General features: G+C 45.6%; 1 protein-coding gene across 5 annotated transcripts in view; it reads right to left on the bottom strand.

Moving 5' to 3' along the window:
• The window catches only part of NDST2 (N-deacetylase and N-sulfotransferase 2), a 107296-nt gene that overhangs the window by 4864 nt on the left and 82770 nt on the right, over positions 1-19662 (bottom strand). For all 5 annotated transcript variants that reach the window (XM_017725886.1, XM_008643705.2, XM_017725888.1 and 2 more), the window contains 9 exons: positions 12283-12370; positions 11940-12094; positions 10240-10425; positions 9714-9842; positions 4452-4634; positions 3558-3654; positions 2224-2347; positions 566-740; positions 168-338 (listed from right to left, as the gene is read on the bottom strand). In XM_017725886.1, the coding sequence (XP_017581375.1) occupies positions 168-338; positions 566-740; positions 2224-2347; positions 3558-3654; positions 4452-4634; positions 9714-9842; positions 10240-10425; positions 11940-12094; positions 12283-12370 (1308 nt within the window). The remainder of the gene's footprint in view (positions 1-167; positions 339-565; positions 741-2223; positions 2348-3557; positions 3655-4451; positions 4635-9713; positions 9843-10239; positions 10426-11939; positions 12095-12282; positions 12371-19662) is intronic.

Raw genomic sequence — 19662 nt, 5'->3', positions numbered from 1 at the left:
CCCACTCATAACAGGAGAAAGCAAGTAGTGGCTTTTGTTCCAAAAGACAAGAAAGGTGAAGTTAAAATTATGGGGGGAGCACAGGTACATGACTCAGTTTGTTCCCCTCTCCTCTACACTAAACCTACAAGGGACTCCACAAGAACCTCTAGTGACTAATCTCCTACCTGCCCAGAGGGATAGTACGTCAGCCAGCGCTCCAGGTGAGTGGAATACCAGCCAGGGAACAGGCATCGGCTCTGCAGGTTGCGCAGTTCCTGAGGGGCCTGGGATTTCGCAGAGATCACTTGGTAGAAGGTGTAATTGAGTGCCACAGGGTCATTGTGAGCACGCTGGTGCTGAAAAACACAAGCTGAATTCGGGAGCAGGAACACGATTCCACCTTACACCTCTCCGTGCAGACCCCACCGACTCAGCACAGCCACCCACCAATGCCTCTGTATGACTCTGTCCACACCCTGCAGGCAGCCTGCCTCCTCTAGGGAAGCACACCCATGGGCTTTCTACCTCAGCCCACTGAAATATGTCTGTGGCCCTCACCCCCAGCACAGCGCAGGGAAGTTACCTGATACCACGAATAGGCTCTGTCAGCAGGGTTGATCAGAACAGTAATGATTTTGGCTCGAGGCAGCAGGGCTGCACCACGTTTTGGTACCACCTCTGTGTCAAAGTAATTGGCACTCTTCTCAAACATGAAGTCTGTGCTGGCATTAGAGGGGATGGGAAAGAATTCCATGTACCTGCCAAACAGACGGGATGCTGGTGAGCAGCATGGCCCAACAAGAAAAGGCAGAGCCCACAATGCCCTTACTCCTTTTCAACAGACACAGCTGCAACACAACTGCACCTCCCCAGCAATGCAGGGAATGGGTGAAGGAGTACACATCTGGCAGAGGCATGACTCAAAAAGGGGTGGTGGCACATGACGAAGTTGGGAAACGATACAAAGGTATGAAAGTATTTTGCTGAGAGTGTGTTCCCCAAGTCCCTGGGCAGTGCAAGGAAAAACCTGAGGGTAAGGTCCCAGTTGAAGCCTTTAGCAGGAAAGACTTCTAGTCCAAGAGTAAAGTCAGAATTGTCTGCCTGCCTTGTCACCAACCACTTGTTTAAACCTGTCTAAATCATTTGTCTCTTTGTACCTCAGTCCATAGCTGAGGTACAGGGTAAAGAGCTCTGCCCTGCCTCACAGGAGCTTGTCACATTAGTAACATTGAAACTGTAAGATATTTGAGTAACAGGGTAAGAGGGTAGGGGGGACTGTGAAGCACTGGAAGACTGGTCTCTGCTCAAATCTAAGCTGTGCAACAAATGCAAATTCCATGTTAAATGTGAAGATTCTCCCCTTGCATGTGATGCTACACTCAAATCAATCTGGATGACTTTTCTAGGGGATGCACATAAAAGCCTTCACTTTCTAACCTGTCAGCTAGTGCAACTGCTCTGTAGTGCTTGACTCCTGTGAGCTTTGCTCAAGTACTAACCACCTTCCAGTATCTTTTCAACAGTCTAAATGATTAGAGAAGTCAATCTCCACAACTCATGGGCAAAGAAATCCCACAGCAGAATACCTTAGTGCTACACAGCCATCCCTCAGAGCCACACACAAGGGAGGGCAGTGCCACTGTCAACCAAAGCTACTGCTTTGAGTAAGAAACACCTTTAAACTTTCTCTGCCTGGAAACATAGTGGCATATGTAGTGCCATGGTGGCATTAGAATTTCCCTGCCAGGTGCAAACTTCTAAAGCTAAAGACCAAGGTATGTGTATGGACACTGGAGCCAGCACAAGGAACACAGTGGTGGCTCTAAGTGTCAAGGTCCGAGAACAATGGTAGGGAGGTTGTCCCCTCCAGTGTTACGTTTTAACTCTGAAACCATGAAGAATTTTGTAATGAGAACATTGCTGTCTGTTTTGCATGTTGAAGTAAAAGTAATTTCATGACAGCAGTGCATTCAACAAAGACTTGCTGAATTTTTAAAGCTAAATCATGCCTACAACTCTCCTGATGAATAGTCAGTAAAATGAGAAACTACCTGTGCTGCTCCTGGGACTACACAGTTGGTTACCAGGAAAACAGAAAGCATGCACTGAGCAACAGCAAGGAAAACAGCTGTTCAGAAGCAGCAAAGCTGCTAAGGGGGATGAGGGGGACATACAGAGAGACTCTGGAGAAGAAATCATAGGTGCACCTTACCACAGAAGAACATGTGTCAGGTTTCTTACCAATCGATTCCTTTGTGATAGTTGGGGCCATTAAAAAACTGGATCTCCTCAAAGGTGGATGGACTTGGGAAGTTACTGGTGACAGCTGGGTGCATGGTCAAGAAGAAGTGCACAGCTGTTGTGCCTGCAACAGGAACCAGTTAATGGGACCTGGGTCACACATAATGCTTTGGCTGAATGAAAGGTTTTACCTACACTGCAAGAAACAGTTCCCAGATGGGCACACTCCTGCTGTGTGGCTGACCAACCCCTTAACTCATGCAGGTTACAACAGCACTGACACCAAGCACTTGCTCAGTCAGGTTCAATCCACATTTCAACTCAGGCAGCTGATTTGAATTGCCTAACAGCTGCCACCCAGGTCAGCTACTCCCATGCTGGTGGCAAAGCCACACTGTCACATGGCAGAACCCAAACCTGCCAAATGAGAGGTGGCCTAGGCAGGAGATGTGCTAGGGACATTAATGTCCTTGGGTGAGAACTTAGCCAGAGATGCCTTGGCCTGCCTTTGCTGTAGATGTTTTCCCTTTATCCCACCAAACCTGACAGTGCTGCTCAGCGCACGGCTGTGGGCTTCCAGCAGGACAGACAATCAGCCAAGGGAATGCTTTTCTTACTGAGCCACCTGCAACCAGCCTGGGTCATGATACAGGAGGGCTCATGCTGCACAACACCAACAGAGCTTCCCAGTAACACAGCCAGGAAACAGGAGCTTGCCTGGGACAAGCTTTGTTCCAAGGCCAGGATCACCACTTGCTGTGGATGGTTGGTGCTGCTGTTACACAGCACTGCACAGAAAGCCAAGGCTTGAGACCTGGCCTTAGCTGAAGAGATTTTGCTCTCTTCAGCCTAGAAGGGACTCATCAGTACAGTATACATAGCTGTGTCACTGCCAACCACAATGCCACAGCAGTTAAAAGGTGGTGACAGAGATCAGACAAAGGAGTTTCTCTCCCTCCCACTGAAAGTGACACGAAGCATGCACTGGGTACACAGATGTGCAGCAACAAAAGCACCAGGGGATATTCATTGTAACCTTTGCCAAGTGTGTGTGCTTAGTCCTGCTGACAGCTTATATTTGTGACACACCAAGGTCACAGGTTCTCCGAGCTTACATGGAAACCCAAAACAGATAGGGTAAGCCAAGCACAGTGCCAGAAGGAAAAGTACTGACAGACTTGCCAGATTTAGGTTAGAACATATCTGAGATTGTCTGAAATGTCCTCTGTGGCCATTTGGCAGCTTCCACGAAGGGCAGCCGTACAGATCTACAGCACAGACCTTTCCAGCTCTCCTCTCTGCAAAAGTGAAATGGAAGCTGCAATTCACATTACCAGTTTTCTGAGGTCCCACGATGAGGAACTTGGGGAGTCGATCACATGTTTTCTCTTTGGACCAGATATCCTTGTGCCTTTTATCATCACAGGGATTCTGTAGCACAAGTGATGAGATTTAAGCATTACCACAGAAGGTAATGGCAAGGGAAGGAAAAGCTGGAAGGAGCAGTCCTCTCGGGAAAATGCTATTAGCATATGAAGAACACTTCAGAGCCACACTGCTCTGCCAGGCATCAAGAAGTGTTAAGTAAAAACACTGGGGACCATTTTCAAAAGCTCCAGTGACACAGGAGCCAAAGTCCCTCTGAGAGTGTTAATCACAGGCCTTGCCCTATGTAGCCATACTGGGCTGGGCCACCGTGATAGCACAGCTCAGCATCTGTGAACTTCTGGCAGACAGACAACTCTATCACCTTCAGTTAATTTCATCTGCTCATTACCATGCAGAGAGTTGCTGCACTGGGATAAAATGGAATAAGCGTGTTTTTATTTAATGAACATGAATTCTGCAGTGTGAAATTACTTTGAGATTAATCACATTAACATGCCTGCAAGCTCCTCCATCACCAAACGGGGCTCTTGCTTGCACACTTTACATTTCACAGCAGCTTGCTCCAATACAAGCCCTTCAATGACCCAAATGTCTGCAAGCTGGCCACTGGTCACGTATGACAGTCACCCCTGTCCCTAAGCTCACACTGTGACCGTGTCCTACTGCTCCTACTCCCCCATGCCTTCCACCTTGCCATTTGCCATGGGCAGCCTGAAGCCACAAAGGTTAAACCTAAAAGCTTTATGCTTTACCTCTCTGGATCAGCAGTCTTGCCACACTTTAAACGTGGGATACACCTCTTAGAAAATCACTAGGAGCAGTTAAAGCTGCCTTCTCACCTGCCACAAGGGATTCTTCTCCTGCGGGAAGATTTCAAAGTACTTTTTTGCAAGTTGGACTGGAGGCAATGTTTGCAGGCGAAGGTTGGTCCAGCACTGCACGAACTTGACCAGGCTCTCAAAAGTGTACAGTCCCAGACGGTCATTCCCATAGTTGGACAGGTGGGTCATGAAGATGCTGATCTGAAAATAAAAGACAAGGATACTGGTAAAGCAGGTAACAGAACTCTTTCCTTCTAGCTTGATTCCATGGTCAGCAAGAGGCTGTTCACAACTCAGACTGCCACGGCTGTCTTGGCTGACAAATGTCCATCTGCCAGGCTGACAAATGTCCATCTGCTTGCGAGACAGGAATAACTCAGTAGAGGAGGGTCACAGACCTCTCAGTTATCCCTGGGAACAGTGCAGGAGCATGATAACTGAACCCTGGATGTGAGTTCAGAACAGTTTAAAAATCCCATTCAAGTGGCTCTAGGACATTTAGGTGAACAAGACTTAGTCAGTAACTCCCTACTAGTCAAAAACCTTGCAAAGCCTCTTTTACGGGAAAACACCCCTTTCCCAGAGGCACCACCAGAGCAACCTCTCAAGCTGCGGAGTCTGCTACAGCAGGGGAGCAGGCCAGGGAGGGGACACCATGCTGCAGGCCAGGTCACATGGCACAAGGACAGTTGTCACAGGAGTTCTCTCTGGGCCCACAGCCTGTCAGCTTTCATGCCCTTCAGAGCTGACATCTCAAATGTAAAGGAGGAGCAACTGGCAGTTCCCAGTTTAAAATACAAACAGGTGTATCTGGGGATCTGATATGGGACTGCAAAGAGACACTGCACTAGGATATTGTCCTAGAAATGGACACCAGCTGCTAAGTTTTAGCCTTCAAGAACCTTCAGCACAGGCATCGCCTGCAAAACCTCCTGCCAAGCTGTAACATCTGTGGGCAAAGTGGCACTCAACAGCTGTGGCAGGCGCCCCAACACTGCAGTGCTCAGGAGGTTGTGCACTATCTCTGTCTTGCCAAGCCACCTCTCCTCTCAAGGAGATACATTTTCCTCCGGACAGTTTTTCAGTATTTTAACTTCTGGAAAAGAGTACGAAGGACTGTTGTCAGCTTGGCTCTAGTGTGTGCTTTTGATATGTCCCATTGAATTCAGCATCCCAGGGCCCATAATACAACAGCACTTTGCCAGACATAAACCACACTATGGCTAAAAGTTAGAAAAACAAGCAGGACACTGAGGCCAGTGGAGGAATGGCTGATTTAGCACTCCTTGTCCAGTGTCTGCAAGTGCATGGAGGGAAAATTTCCTCAGTCACACCAGGGGCACCCATTGCTGTACAGTCTTGAGTTCAATTCTGGTGACACCAGGTAAGGTCAGGAGGCAATGACAGGCTTCCCTGGCAGGGGGCAGGAACGGCTTTCCCACTCACAGCAGGAAAACAGCAAAATGGGGAAGCAGGAGACAGATGGGCTTGGGATGAAGATATTTGCTGGCACTGAGGAAGTCTGAATTGTTTTCTGCCCAGTGTCACCATGGACTAGTTTCAGCAAGATAAAGAGGTACTGATAGATAGTAGCTCCCTGCCCAGTGTCACCATGGACTAGTTTCAGCAAGAGAAGAGGTACTGATAGATAGTAGCTCCTTGTGCCTGAGCCCTCCCCAAGACAAGTCTGTCTGTAAGGTGCTCACAACCCAGCACCTTTGGGTAGGCAAGAGAAAACACTGGCAGGACTCTGGGACACATGGAAAGTAAGTGGAGTTTGAGATTTATCACGTTTGTCTGCCTGTGAGTTTGTCACTCCTGCTTCCCTACTGAGCTGACAGAGAGGCCCTGCCAGACAGGCTCTGGCACCTTCACTTCAAACAGCAGCATGTGCTCGGTGCTGTTGTGTAAGAAGGATGTGCTCAGTACAACACAGAGCAGAGGACAGAAAGATCAGTATAACTGCAAGGTGTGGTGGCAAAAGGATACATCTCATGCTGTATTTTGACCCTTTCTGGGAGACATCAGAAAGGTTCTCTGACAGCAAAGTGTGGCTCATCCCTTTGACTTGCTAGTGAAATACATAGAGGGAAAATATGCTGCATGAAGAATCTGGCTCACTGGCACAAATCGAGGAGGACAAAGGTCACCACCTGGGACCCCTTCAAGACTTCCATAACAAAAAAAAAGGCCTGTGTGTACTCCAGGTTAGCAACTGTGTCTCAAGACTGACTACATTTGGTAAAATGGCTCACACAGGTAATGCTGCACCTGTGAACAGTCCCAAGCAACTGGATTTGGAAGAAGAAAAGACAAACCCAGTGGATGAGCCATGTCCCTGTACTTGTGAGTGTGCAGTCAGGCGTGTAACACATGCACTGTTTAACAAGGCCTGGCAGCTTGCTCTGTCCCGTCACAGCTACTGCTGCCAGAACAGCTCCGAGCACCATTTCTGACATAAGCTACACTCAAGGACCATCTCTTCCTCCCTCCCATCCACACCCAATGACTCTGCAGACTGACTTGGAAATAACACCTCCCTCTTTTCCCCTCCCTTCTACTGTCAGTGTGCCGTGATTTCCCTTCCTTCACACTGAGCAAAGATGAGAACAAAGGTCCCGGAGAGCCTAGAATACAGAAACAGAAGGGTATGAGCACTCCTGCAATATGTATCAAGCAGCTGTGGGCACAGCAGTAACTGGCCTGTGCACTGTGAGCAGAAGTGCTTGTGAGAAGCCATCAGCCTGTGCTCAGGATCAACACCTATTCTGACATCAGACCTTGTTCACTAGTCAGAAGATCAAACATCTTCTGTTTGCACTGTGGAGTTAATCATACGCATACAGCCTTGGAGACTCCTCCATGCCACTTAAAGGGAGCTGGAAGCACCAAAAAGGACTGAAAGAGCCTGCTCCAAGTCTGCTATGGTTCACTGCTGGGGCTGCAGAGCTGGCCAGCTTTCTATCAGGCCCCTGAGATGGCTCTATCAGCAAGGGGAGGAATGCAAGGCCTGAGTCACTGCAAACATGAGAGGAGCTTAGAGCATAGCACTCTGCTCTGACAGAGCACTGTGCTACACTGCCAAAAGGAAGGAGAAGTGTAAACATGGGAAGCATCTGAAGGTGCCTAAGTTTTAAGTCACCATGAAGAGCTAACAGTAAATCTGGAAAATAAGCTCATCCTGTACCAGAACACAATTTTCCCAAATATTTTTGGATCACAGATTACTGCCAGCTGCTTTGACCATCACATCTTATCAGCAAATTTTAACGGGTAGTTCTAGATACTATGTTTCTGTAATTCTTTGGCCCAGCCTCCTAGAGCAGTAAAGATCTCTGGATTACAGCCTAGCAACTGGTTTTCCAAGAGAAACCCATAGCCTTTACTTTCACAGAGGCTGTTTCTGCATGCTTTAAGATTTGACAATTACAAAGTAGGGCAAGGTGCAATTCACCCAGCATATGGGAACACAAGCCCAGAAAAGAAACTGTCAAGAGAAAAAACCTTTCTGACATAGGTTCAGAGTTTCTTTCCACCTGACTGATCACTCTTTACGTAACACAAAGAACAACCTCCTCCTTACTCCAGACCTTTATCAAGCAGGCAGGTTTGGTTGTGGTGTGTAAAGATTACAATTCTGTCCCAGGCAATAGGGACAGAAGTCTGGCTTCCAGACCTGAAAGTATAAACTGCTACAGCTTTTCAGCTGGGCCTATCACAGGCCACAGCTTCTGCAGATCCTACACAAGCCAAAGCTGGTTACAGGCAAACCTTCAGAAACACTGGGCCTGTTTGTCAACAACAGCCTGTCTGGTGCACCCAGAGCACACTGTGAGGGTCTTTTCAATAGCAGTTCTACTGAACACTGGAAAAAGCAAGAGACAAGGGAAAAATTAAAGTCACTGATGGAAAAAGGTTGATTTTCTGATTTGCTGGTCTTCTATAGCCCCAACCAAAAGTGGCTAAAGCTGCATATTCAACCCTCCAATCAAGGCGTAAAAGAAAGAGTGAATGAAAGAAAACATCATGGTGAACAGAGCCACTGCTGTTACATGAAAAAATCCCACAAACAAGTACTCAAGGACTGGCACCAGTACTCCAGGATTCCCCCCTAGAAAACTGGCCAGAACCAACTTACTTTCTCTCAGATCTGCCTGCATGGCTCCTTGTCCATACTCAGGCACTGGTGAAAAAGATGCATAAAGGAGAAGTAAGGTGGTAGAAATGTAGAAGTCAGGAGAAAAGAAGAAATTAAGCATTATTATATTCAGGAATAACTATGAAGATAGACATTCAAAAATGATTGTCTAAACATTGCAGGGCAATGTCTATTCAGAGAAATGGAGGACAAGCAGCTGTGGGTCAGGTGTAAATCAGCTTTAGTGAGAAAGAAATTCAGGTGGGGAACTGAGAAAGTTACTGCACAAAGAGCAGCATATCTTCCTGCTGCAGCCAACAAGCAGAAATAGGAGGGGGTGTGATCCGTGATTGGAGAGGGCTACAAAACTTCATCCCTTGATTCTACCCATTCACAATTTTCTAAAAATGACCAGGGTTTTTTGTGTCTCTTGCCTCCTAGTGCATCATCCCAGCCTCAGTGGGAAGTGAGAAACTCATGTGATTTGCTGTCCATGGCTAAGACCTAAGAAAGGCCTGCAGGGTGTTGAAGGTACAACATTCACTTAGTGGCTTAACAGAACTGTCAAGTACTGAAAGGAAAAACACCTCTGTTGGACACTTATCTCCCAGAAAAGCCTTAGTGTAACAGCTACATCACAAAAACAGAACACAGAAATCATTCCAAGTGTCTACATATTGAAAGAAAGGGGAGAACACTTCATAATGAAAGCCCAGCAAAAGCAATTATTGTGAACAAAACCCATCAGTAAGCCAGGGAAGAAGCCAGCAGGCAGCGGATGCACGTGGAACAGAAGGAACCAAGGCACATCTCACTTGTGATTCATGAAAACAGAGTAGCCCAGGTAACACCCCCTGTGCCATGGGCCATGGTCAGCATGTCACCCTGGCTGGTTTCTGTCTGCTCAGTGTTGCACCTCTCAATACACTCAATACTGATTGGCAGCGTGTAAAGCAAAGCACCATCAACCAGCACGTACTTCCTTGGCCCTCTATTTCACATCTCCTTAGCAACATGCTGGAGATACCCACACTGTCACGGGGTGACACGGAATATCTCCAGCAAGAGCTAAATCTCCTTTCCCATATCAGGCACATAAGCTGGGACAGCTGTGCACAAATTCCCCTTTCAGATGAACTTACTGGGTTCAGAAGCACCGTCAGGAAGAGTTCACCACCACGAATGCTCTTGTCCAACTCCTTTGAGCCACCAGGATATTCATTATAGAAGATAGTGTGAGTAAAAAGACCACAGGTCTGTCGAGGCAGAACCTGGCAGTATCAGAAAAAGGCCAAGTTAGACAAGAGGCAGATGCAGCAGAATCTGTATGAGAATGAGTCAAAACAGCACTTTATGGATCAATATAAAGAGTAAGGGGTGTAAGTGACATAGGTTCAGAGGACTTGTGCTATTCCTCCTAACCACGTAGCTCATCACACTGCAAACAAGCCACTGGGATTTCAGTTTAGTCTTGATGGGTCTGGTTTTGCTCTCCATTCAGTACTGACCCCTGAATTTTTCTGAGAAACACAGAACTGGCTTTAGCCAAGTTTTTTCTTTGCCTCACTTAATGATTTTGGGAACACTGGTGATATTAAGATTAATGTCTCTGATGCAGGTCATGAGAAGACCGATCCCTGGGCAGAAAAGTGGCTCTTCTGTGCTTACCATGATTCCATTATGGATGAATCCACGCCGGTACCGGGCAGGCCGTAGGTGTGGGTATTCCTCTGTGCTCGTTACTTGGATGCTCCAAACAGATTTCCATGCCTCATAGAGTTGTGTGTGGACAGGATAAACCCCAGAATGATGCGGGGCTACAGCATAGCCCAAGTCTGTGGGAATCCCATGCTCCTGGAAGCAGAATACACAACTGGATAATTTGGTATTTAACTAATAGCCCTAATAAGGATCATATTTAGCAACAGCATCCAAGTTGGAGAAAGATGACAGAGGAACATGAAAACTCTCTGGACTGGGAAACCTGAAATAACACTTGTACTTCTTGTTTTTATGCATGTGTAGAAATGTAAGGGCAATTCTGTACCAACAAGGACATTCAGCACTGGTAACAGCTGCTGTAAGAATGGTCATGTAGCTTGCAGGTGCGACAGATCAGATTAATTCAGAACCCTCAGGTCAGGCCCCCTGGTTACTACAAACTAATCAATCCTGTTAAGTGACACATCTTACTCCCACAGTACCTAGATGTGAGTCACCAGAGAAGGAAAACAAAATTTCCTTAACTGATATAGAGAAAAGGAAGATGACTGGGATCTGGATTGTCTCTAGCAATTCAAAGAAAAGCAGACATAGAGCAAGAGACTATTGAGGGTGAAGATATGGGGCCTGGAGCTATATTAAAATGACAGGAAATTTCTGAATTTCTTGGGTTTTAATTCCACTATGTGGTTCTGGTAACAATATCAATGATGACAGCTCTGCCCTGGCAATGCACGATAAAACCAGAGCCCCTAAATGAAGCAATAACCTTCTCTGACTGCTAGCCTGTCTTATGTTAAATATGAGTAATTGTGTTCTGTGCTTTGTCTCTCTTTGCAAAAGACTGCACCGTTATTTAACCAGGAAAAGAAGGAGCCTAAATAGTTTCTATAATGCTGTGACTCTGCTCTGCATTCAAGACCATTCCTAATCTGTGTGTGTCACAGGAACACAAGACAGCAGCCTGCTATTCCCAAGGGGATTACCATCAAAAGAACCAAACTAGAGGTAAAGAGGACATTTCTTCTCAGAGAAACATGTATGCTGTATTCAGCTCTGAGCTGTAAGAGCCAAACATACATTGTTCCATCAACGCAGGAAGTTCAAGGCTTCCCCCTCCTCTGCCAAAACCCAGGGAATTTCCTCTGTGCTTCCTAGATAAGTAACTTCCTTCAGCATTGTCTGGAAGGCCTGAAGAAGGGCCGTTAGCAGACAGAGCATTTTATACTTATACTACTGACCAGGTGACTTCCTTACGGAGCCACACTAAGTAAGGATGGAAAAGGAAATCCTTTCTCACTGCCAGAGTTTGTAAATTAATTGCATTTGGATGGTAATGCTACAAGTTCACACCTCAGGAAACAAGAGCCCTGGAGATTTGCACCCTGGAATGTAGCAGAGCTGCCTGGGGCCATGCAGGTGCTGGGAAACGTTTTCCCTCGAAGGGGCAGGCATGTGAATAGTGTTTCTTGCCTCAAGACAGCAGGAGCCACACATCAATTTGAGCTTCCAGAACTGCCTTGCTTAAATGCAGCTGAATTACTAGACTAGTATTTGGGTTCAGTGGGGTCCAAACAGCTATTCCAAGAGAAAAAAAACGTTTAAGGATTAGCACTGCAAAGGAAATAAACTGCAATGCTCCTTACAACAGCAAACTGCTTGTTGAGCTTCATCTGCTCAGCCAACACAGTGACATTGTGGAAAAGATGAGGCTGCATGTGACTCCACATGTGAGGGAACCACCAGAACTCCTTCCTGTGCTTGAGCAGCATGTCATCCCCTTCATCTTCCTCATCTGTACCTACAGAAAGCAGAAAAGGAAGTGCAAAATCAAAAGGCAGAAGAGGGCCTCAATGTTTAAAAGCAGTGGCTAATCCCCTGCAACGCTGAGTCGTTCCAGCAGAGTCATGCTCTAATGCATTACACACCACACACACCAAGGAGGGGGGCTGCATGCAGGTGCTGGGACAAAGGACTCCAGGGGCTTACCTGTGTGGTAGAATTTCCCTGAGAAGCCCAGGTTGAAGGTGAAATTTGGGACTAAAGTTCTCAGCTTATTCTGGGTGCTCAGTAAAGCCTGTTTGAACAAAGGAAAAAGAAATGTTCACATTCATATTTTTTCTTCTGTAACATGTCTCTGTGCTGTACTGGTGCCCAGTTAAGTCTGAAGAGGTATCAAAGGAGATGGGACTCAAGCACTGCTTCCCTTGGAGTGGAGCAGAACAGCTAAGTGCTCCTCATACAGAGTCTTTACTTGGAGAAGTTCTGTTGTACTAAATGATGCCCCTTTAAAACCACAGTCAGACCATGCTCTCCACTTCAGTGTGAAGGACCCAAAGTGTCTGTGCTAAGGCAAAGGAACAATAAATCTCACTTGAAAGCAACAGATTCTTTACACTTTACAGATTCAACCTCAATGCTCCCTTCCTCTCCCATGTTGGCTGGGACTTTGCTAATGAACCTCTGCCCTTTCTCAGTCTATGTGCTAATGAAAAGGAGGATGGGGCAACCCATGGTACACAGATGAAGAAAAAGAAGTCAATAATATGAACAGTAACTAAGTGATTCAAATGGAGGGGGCTTTTATTTGGAGAGGAAAGGTGCATTCTCAGAACTACCCATATGACAAGTCCTGCCACAGCAGAGAGGTATCCCTGACTTTGTGTTCCCTTGAAAGTGCCAATATTTTCTAACATTAAAAGTTTCCTGGATTCTGGGAAGAAAATCAGGGAAAGCCAACATTCACAATCCTCACATCTCTTACAGGTTCTCTCGTGCTCACCTGCAATTGCTTTAAATGTCTGAAGTAATTGCTTTAACCAAAAGGAAGGTGCCTTGTGCCACGAACCTCAGGGTCCAGCAGTGTACAGAGTAAGACAGCACACAGCCTTGACAGAAAAAAACCAAACCAAAAAACAAACCCCAGAGGTTCAGTGTGTCACAGACAAGTAAGACACAAACTAATTCTAGTCACATTTATTCTGCTGGAAAACGATAAAAAGAGAGGAGACGAACACTCTGCTGCTACCTGCGTGCTTTAGGGAAATGTCACTGGTGTGTCTCCCTGTGGGAGAATTCTTAATCAAACAGGGGCTGGCAGGAGGGCTGTTGGCAGGTGACAGACATGGTCCTTGTCTGGGCTGCTTAGATTTTAATAGCTTTTCTCAGAAAGCAATGGATCAGTGGCTGCACCAAGGTGAAGGTGATGACCTCTCAACAGCAGACTTCAGCTGGATGCAATCACACAGGAAACGTGGAATATAACTCTGGGGAAAGCACACAGACCTATCAAACTGTGCAGGGAAGATGAACAGATCTTCCTGCATCAGCTGCCCTTCCCCAGCCCCAAGGAGCATAAAACAGCACTGCAGGGTGCCTTCACACGGCTCACACTCCATAGGAACTGTTTGGGTGTGCCACTCCCTCAGTGGTGCAAGTGCACTCACAAAAGGCAGACTCTCATTCCGTGGAGGTGCCTTGACACCAACCTCCTATGGATAACCTGACAAATCACTGCTCTCACTGATATATCAAACCAGCGTTAACCAAACACTGGTCATCACATAATTTTAAAAATTACTTCTGTAGTTCACTTCAATCACCCATTCACTGCAAACATACGCTGAGCAGTTTTACAGCCAAGGCAGGCAGTCCATGACCACAGCAAGGTGGGAAGACCAGACAGATTCCACGTGCAGTGCTACAAGACACTCTCAATGCTCTCTGTGAGGGAACCAAGCTTTCAGACTTTCCCCTACAGACACACTTAATTTCCTGCTCCTCATTCCCACATCCACACAACAGCGACATCCAAAGCAGCCTGGGACAAATTTCAAAGATTTCAGCTTTTCCATGGCCACTTGCCTACCGCATCTTTACCTCAGTCCCCACCCAAGAACAGTAATTTGATAAATGTAAGGTATGTGACATCTCCAGAACCTATCACAGACAGTGCTTTTAAGAAGTGACATGCCAGCAACACTGATGGCTGAAGCCTCCTTTGCAGCACAAGATCCAGAACAGGCAATAAGAGGTCAAGTTCCCCTTATGCACCCCAGCAAGACATAAGCACCCCACACATCAGGGAGCACAGACTAAGAGCTGTGCACCTCTCCTTGGAGACGCACCTGTCTGTCCAGATGACAGTTTACAAGATCACTTCAAATTTGGGACCAGCACCTTGAACACATCACCCCGTAACTCAGACAGGAAAGTGCCACTTTCTTTCCTTTCTCCAGAGCTGTCCCAAGCCTCATCACTTCCCTCTGCTGCCCTGAAAGGCACATCCAGTTCCCCAAGCCTGGGTAGGAAAGTGTGGGAGGAAAGACAGCGGTTAAGAGGCTTAGCATTCCTCTGCACAGAAAGAGATTTAAAGCCTGGCTGGGGTTACCATGACAACACATCTGTCTGATAATAAATCCCAAAAAGCCCTGCTCCAGCAGGCTGCAATCCTTTGTGTCCAGGGAGGGACCAGAGAGGAACTGTGGGGGCCCCAGAAATTCAGAGACTATGGAGCCCTGTGGAGTCCTGCTTTCCTGGCACGTTTATTGCTAATCGTGTGCCATCCCTCTGCTGATGCGGGTCCATGTCACAGGCACATCCCTAAGGTGGCACAGCATAGGTTTGAAGAAATGTCTTTCCCCTGAACATGATAAAGGAGACTAAAGTGCCAGTATTTGGACGTTTGTTCCAACACATTATGCATTCCCTGCTCCCTGGTTCCACACTGGTGCCAAGAGCTCTGTGAGCCATAGTAGGGTGCAATAACGCAGGTGTGGGAACGGGCTGGGAGATGGCACTTGTCTCTGCACTGTGTTCCTCTTTCATAAAGTAGGATGAATATGACAGTACTAATCATATCTAACAGGTGATTCAAGTGGCATTTCATTTATATCCATAATGTGCTCTGAGACTCTTAAACAAAAGGCAATCAAGAAATGCGGAGCAGGCTACGCATTAAGAGAGAAAACAGCCAGATGTGAACAGATCTTCACATGCATATTTAGGAAGTTCAGTTGCTCACAGGATATGAGAGAGGGCTAGCATTTTAGCTATCCCCCACCTCTAAAGAGCAGACTTTCTTCCCCTAACAAACTGCCCCTCAATCCATCCAAGTATCTCTTTTTATATTTTTTATCTGTTTTTTTATGTTTTACTTCAAAAAGCCTTCCAAGGTATGAGCCTGACCACTAAGCAGCCAGAAAGGCCCCTGCCCCAGCTAAGCTCCCTGCTAGAAGCCCTGCAAGGCTCACTCCAGCAAGGCACAGATGGAGTCTCCAAAGAGATTCCCAGCACTGGCCACAGGAATTCTTAAGCCACATCAAGGCCAGACCTGCTTCACGCTTGTCACAGTCTATCAGAGAACATCCATTGCAATGCACAACCTATATTTTTGGAGACTTTAGTACTTAACTGGGGCAGCCAGGCTGCAGGTCCAAGTGACAGAAAACTACATTCCAATGCACATTTCCGGACACAATGGAAAAAATGTCTAAGCTTCACTCTGATGTTCGATGCCCATCACTTTTAAAAAGGCTTTTTAATAATCTCAAATTATGAGAAGTATTTACTTCTAAACAAATGTTAGGGAAAAAAGTTTAAAATTGTGCCTTTTGTCACAGTATGTTCAAAATCTCTATCATCTCACTGACAGATCTCCAAAGATTTACTCCACAGTCACTACAAGCTCTTGATGTCATCCAGGGGAAATAGAAACTCTCCTCATTCTAGGAGTGAGGAAGAAATCAGGGAAAGCCACAGCACTCTGACTGTATTGGGAGCTTCCTTGGGACCTAATCCTTTTCTAAGATAACAGGGTGTCCTTGGCATTGGAGTAATACAGGGCTAAATCTTCATGCAACTCTGCTTTTTAAGCTACAAAATTTTTAACTTCCAGAAGTGTTTGCAGAGAATTTAGTCGCTCCACACAAACCCTAAATGTTATCTATCTCAGGTCCCTCTAACAAGAGGCAAAAGAAAAGGGGGAAGTAAGGCTGAGAGTCAGATGCTGGGAGAAGAGAAAAACATTACTCTAAGAAAAAAGTACATGGACAAACGAAGAGAAACAGATGATAAAAAATGGAGGAAGCAAGCTGAGTGTTTTTACAGCCTCTTCTCAATGCTCATGCAAACCATACTAGGAACATGTGGCAGAGACACATTCTTGGCAGATACTGCCCCTGTGGGCCCCGGGCAGTGCGTTCTTGAGAGGAGTTCCTGCAGTTTTCTTACCACCCAGCAGCAGCACTGGCAGAGCTCAAAACATCACTGGCAAAAATGAAAGCTCTCATGGTACTGGTATTTCTACCTGCCCTGCAATCTTAGAATCAGGGAGTTAGGAATTGCTGAGTACTTTAATTGCAGGTAAGATCATCCTCTACAAATTAGAAAGGCAAGAGCTGGCTGACAGCCACCCTCACTAGGTTCTCTCTTCTGCACCCTCACCATTCATAATCCAAAATGAAATTACTGTGCTTGATTTTCACTTAGCTTGCTCTCAGACTCACTAGCAATGATTGCTCACTATTTATGCCCTTGTAGAGATTACCAGCGAAAGAGGAAAAAACTCATCAACTTAATCTTCTTTCCTCATACCTAAAGATGGCCAGAAAGGATCACAAAAGCCAGATCCTTTTGCATTAGAAATGGCTTGTCTTTGGTGGCCAGTTCCATGGAGCTTTGGTAAATTCCAAGGATTATGATTTTAGAAGAGACTGAATGTGGAATAAATTGAGAAGAGAAGGGATTCTCTGAGATTTTGTTTTGTTAATTATGTGCAGTTCAAATCTCTGGTAAACTGTACAAAGGAAAAACGTTTTCTTTGTGCAACTTCCAACTGTTCCACTTCTATTGACAACTGCAAGCTGCTGCTGCAGCCCTTCAGCAGAAACAGGAACTCAAGGGTTATCATCTTTAAAGTAAAAGCAAGCACAATTCCTTTTTTTCTTGTTAAAGAAGAAAGCTATTCAGGTCTCCTTTAAGCATCACAAATAAAAACATTCATCTTGTGTAAGACATGTACCATGAGCATACATTTGATCAAATTATATTCAGTGCTTTCTTTTAATACCCATTTTGTCTGGGAAGGTCTCTGAACGTGGACCTGCATATGGCAAACAGGCTCACTGGGACAGCAAAGTCAATTTTATACCTTCACACAACATCCAGTCTTCAAACCACTACCCTGACCATGTAATACAAGCTTTGAGATAAAGAGCTGTATGTTGAGATAACAGCCCTGAAACAGAGCTTTCATATCAAAGGCCAAAGAAAATGCCAGCTGTTCTGTTACTGTTATATCCCCTTCTCTCCCCATGGTGAGAGACTATCAACAAATCCATGTAGTTATTTCTTGCTTTTAAAAAATAAAAATTCATTAACCTCGCGTGGCTCTGCAATCAGAGAGCTTCTTTTAAATGGATAAATCTCTGTTTTATCTGCTTTGCCTGAGATTCGCTGCTTACTGATCACAGATTATTCCTCCATTTCACCCTGTTAAAACCCAAACAAAGCATCTTTTGGAATAATCTTGTCTGGGTTTGTTTTTAACATCACTAGAGCAGCCTTTGTTCCCAAGAGCTTTGGCCACCTATCCTACCTTCCCACATGGGTCTGCAACCTGCACAGACACTACAGAGGTGAGAATCTCCGCTGGTTTGGACTAGTGGGTGTAGGGCCTGCTTAGGATCAAGATAAGATTGTGATCCTTCACCAAAAAAAGAAATTTAAAAAAAAAATCTTTCAGAACATTTCAGCACTTCAAAACACAGGGACACTAGAGTGAAATGAAGAAAATTTTAGCATTTTCCTTCAATAAGTATTACATACAACTGTTCCATTTTCCCACACCTGTATACTAGGAAACACTTCTTCTATGCCTGTTTGCTTAGAATGTAATGGTCAAAGTTGCTCTAAGGAATTATTAAAGAATGAAGCAAGCGAAACAGTGGCATGCAGTTTAGAGTTCCTTCAGGCACACAGCTTCAAGTGATTTGAAAAGATCAAGTTAGCTCCAAACAGAATGCAGGCTTTTCCTTTCCCCCAGACTAAACTTGGAATCAGAAACAAAACATAGAATCTTGAAGTCCTAAAACCTTGGAGATTATAAACTAAGACATATCCTGCATGGATACATAAAACATGTAGGAAAGGTGGTTAAGACTCCTCAGGATATGGAAGAGGGCTCTTGGGAACATGTAACAGGTAAGGTTCAGGTAAGGGGCCAAACCTGTACAACAGTATTCTGTCTTACACCTTTGCCTCAAATATTTTGTGCCTTGGATATAAGTTTAAAGGGTGCTTCACCTTGAAGCTGTTTTGGAAACATGCTAAAGCAGTTGCTGTCACAGGCTTACCATCATCACGGGTGGTGCCATCCAGGACTCACCTGAGGGCAAGTGCTGAATGGGAATCCAGAGTATTTAGCTGTGAACAACCTCAGCACACCAGAGAAACAGGCAGTGCACCTGCCTTAATGGCTACAAACCAGAACTGATGGGGAACATACAAAGGCAAGTCCTTGGCTCCATGAAGCATCACACGCACGTGTATCACAGACTTAACAGAACACCTTATCATGTACTTTCAAGGGCACAGAGAATCAGAAGGAGTACTTATCCTCTGCCTACTTAATTTTATCTTTGTCTGTCTCAGTTCCCTCTCCTCCACAAAATCTGTCTCTTACCCATAACCTTTCCTAATAGGTCACTGTATTATTCCAGGAACTGCCAAGGAAAGCAAACCACGAAGACGGCATCTCTCTTTGCCAATCGTGAGGCCACAGAGCTAGTTATCATGAAGGCTTGGTCTGACCGTGTTTCTCTGGTGAATTTTTTTCTATTCCCTGCCCAGGGATGAGGGTTGCTGGTAGCAGACATGATGGGGGGGCAAAGGGTTAGAGAAAACCCCTCCTTTCCCAGTTTAGTTGTTTGTGTGCTGAAAAGCTAGATGGCTACAACAGAGACCGTATCAGTTTGCATGGACTGGCCTACAGTTTTGTAATATAATATATGCAGTTTATACATATCAACAATAATAATAAATACATTTTTCTGTTCTATTCTAACACAACTTGTCTTTTCCTTTTGAACAGCAGAGTTTACAGCTACAAATAGGTTGGCATAGGAAACCTGCATATACTTGTTCCCTACATTAAAGGGAAGACAATAGACTGCCATGGGCATCCTCCTCTTAAACTGAAAGAGGCCAGCTCCTGAAGTGTTCCATTTAAAGGTGTAGAACTGTTGAGAGCATCACACATGGTGCCTCGGCATCTCTGCAGGCTAATTCTCTGTATGAGTACGACTGCAGCAATCAATGCTTTCCCTCAAATTAAATGCCACCTTGAATTTCCTGGTATAGCACACACTC

The sequence above is a fragment of the Corvus brachyrhynchos genome, unplaced genomic scaffold (genome assembly GCF_000691975.1).
Source record: "Corvus brachyrhynchos isolate BGI_N302 unplaced genomic scaffold, ASM69197v1 scaffold61, whole genome shotgun sequence".
NCBI lineage: Eukaryota > Metazoa > Chordata > Aves > Passeriformes > Corvidae > Corvus > Corvus brachyrhynchos.
This window is presented reverse-complemented; position numbering and strand designations above follow the sequence as displayed.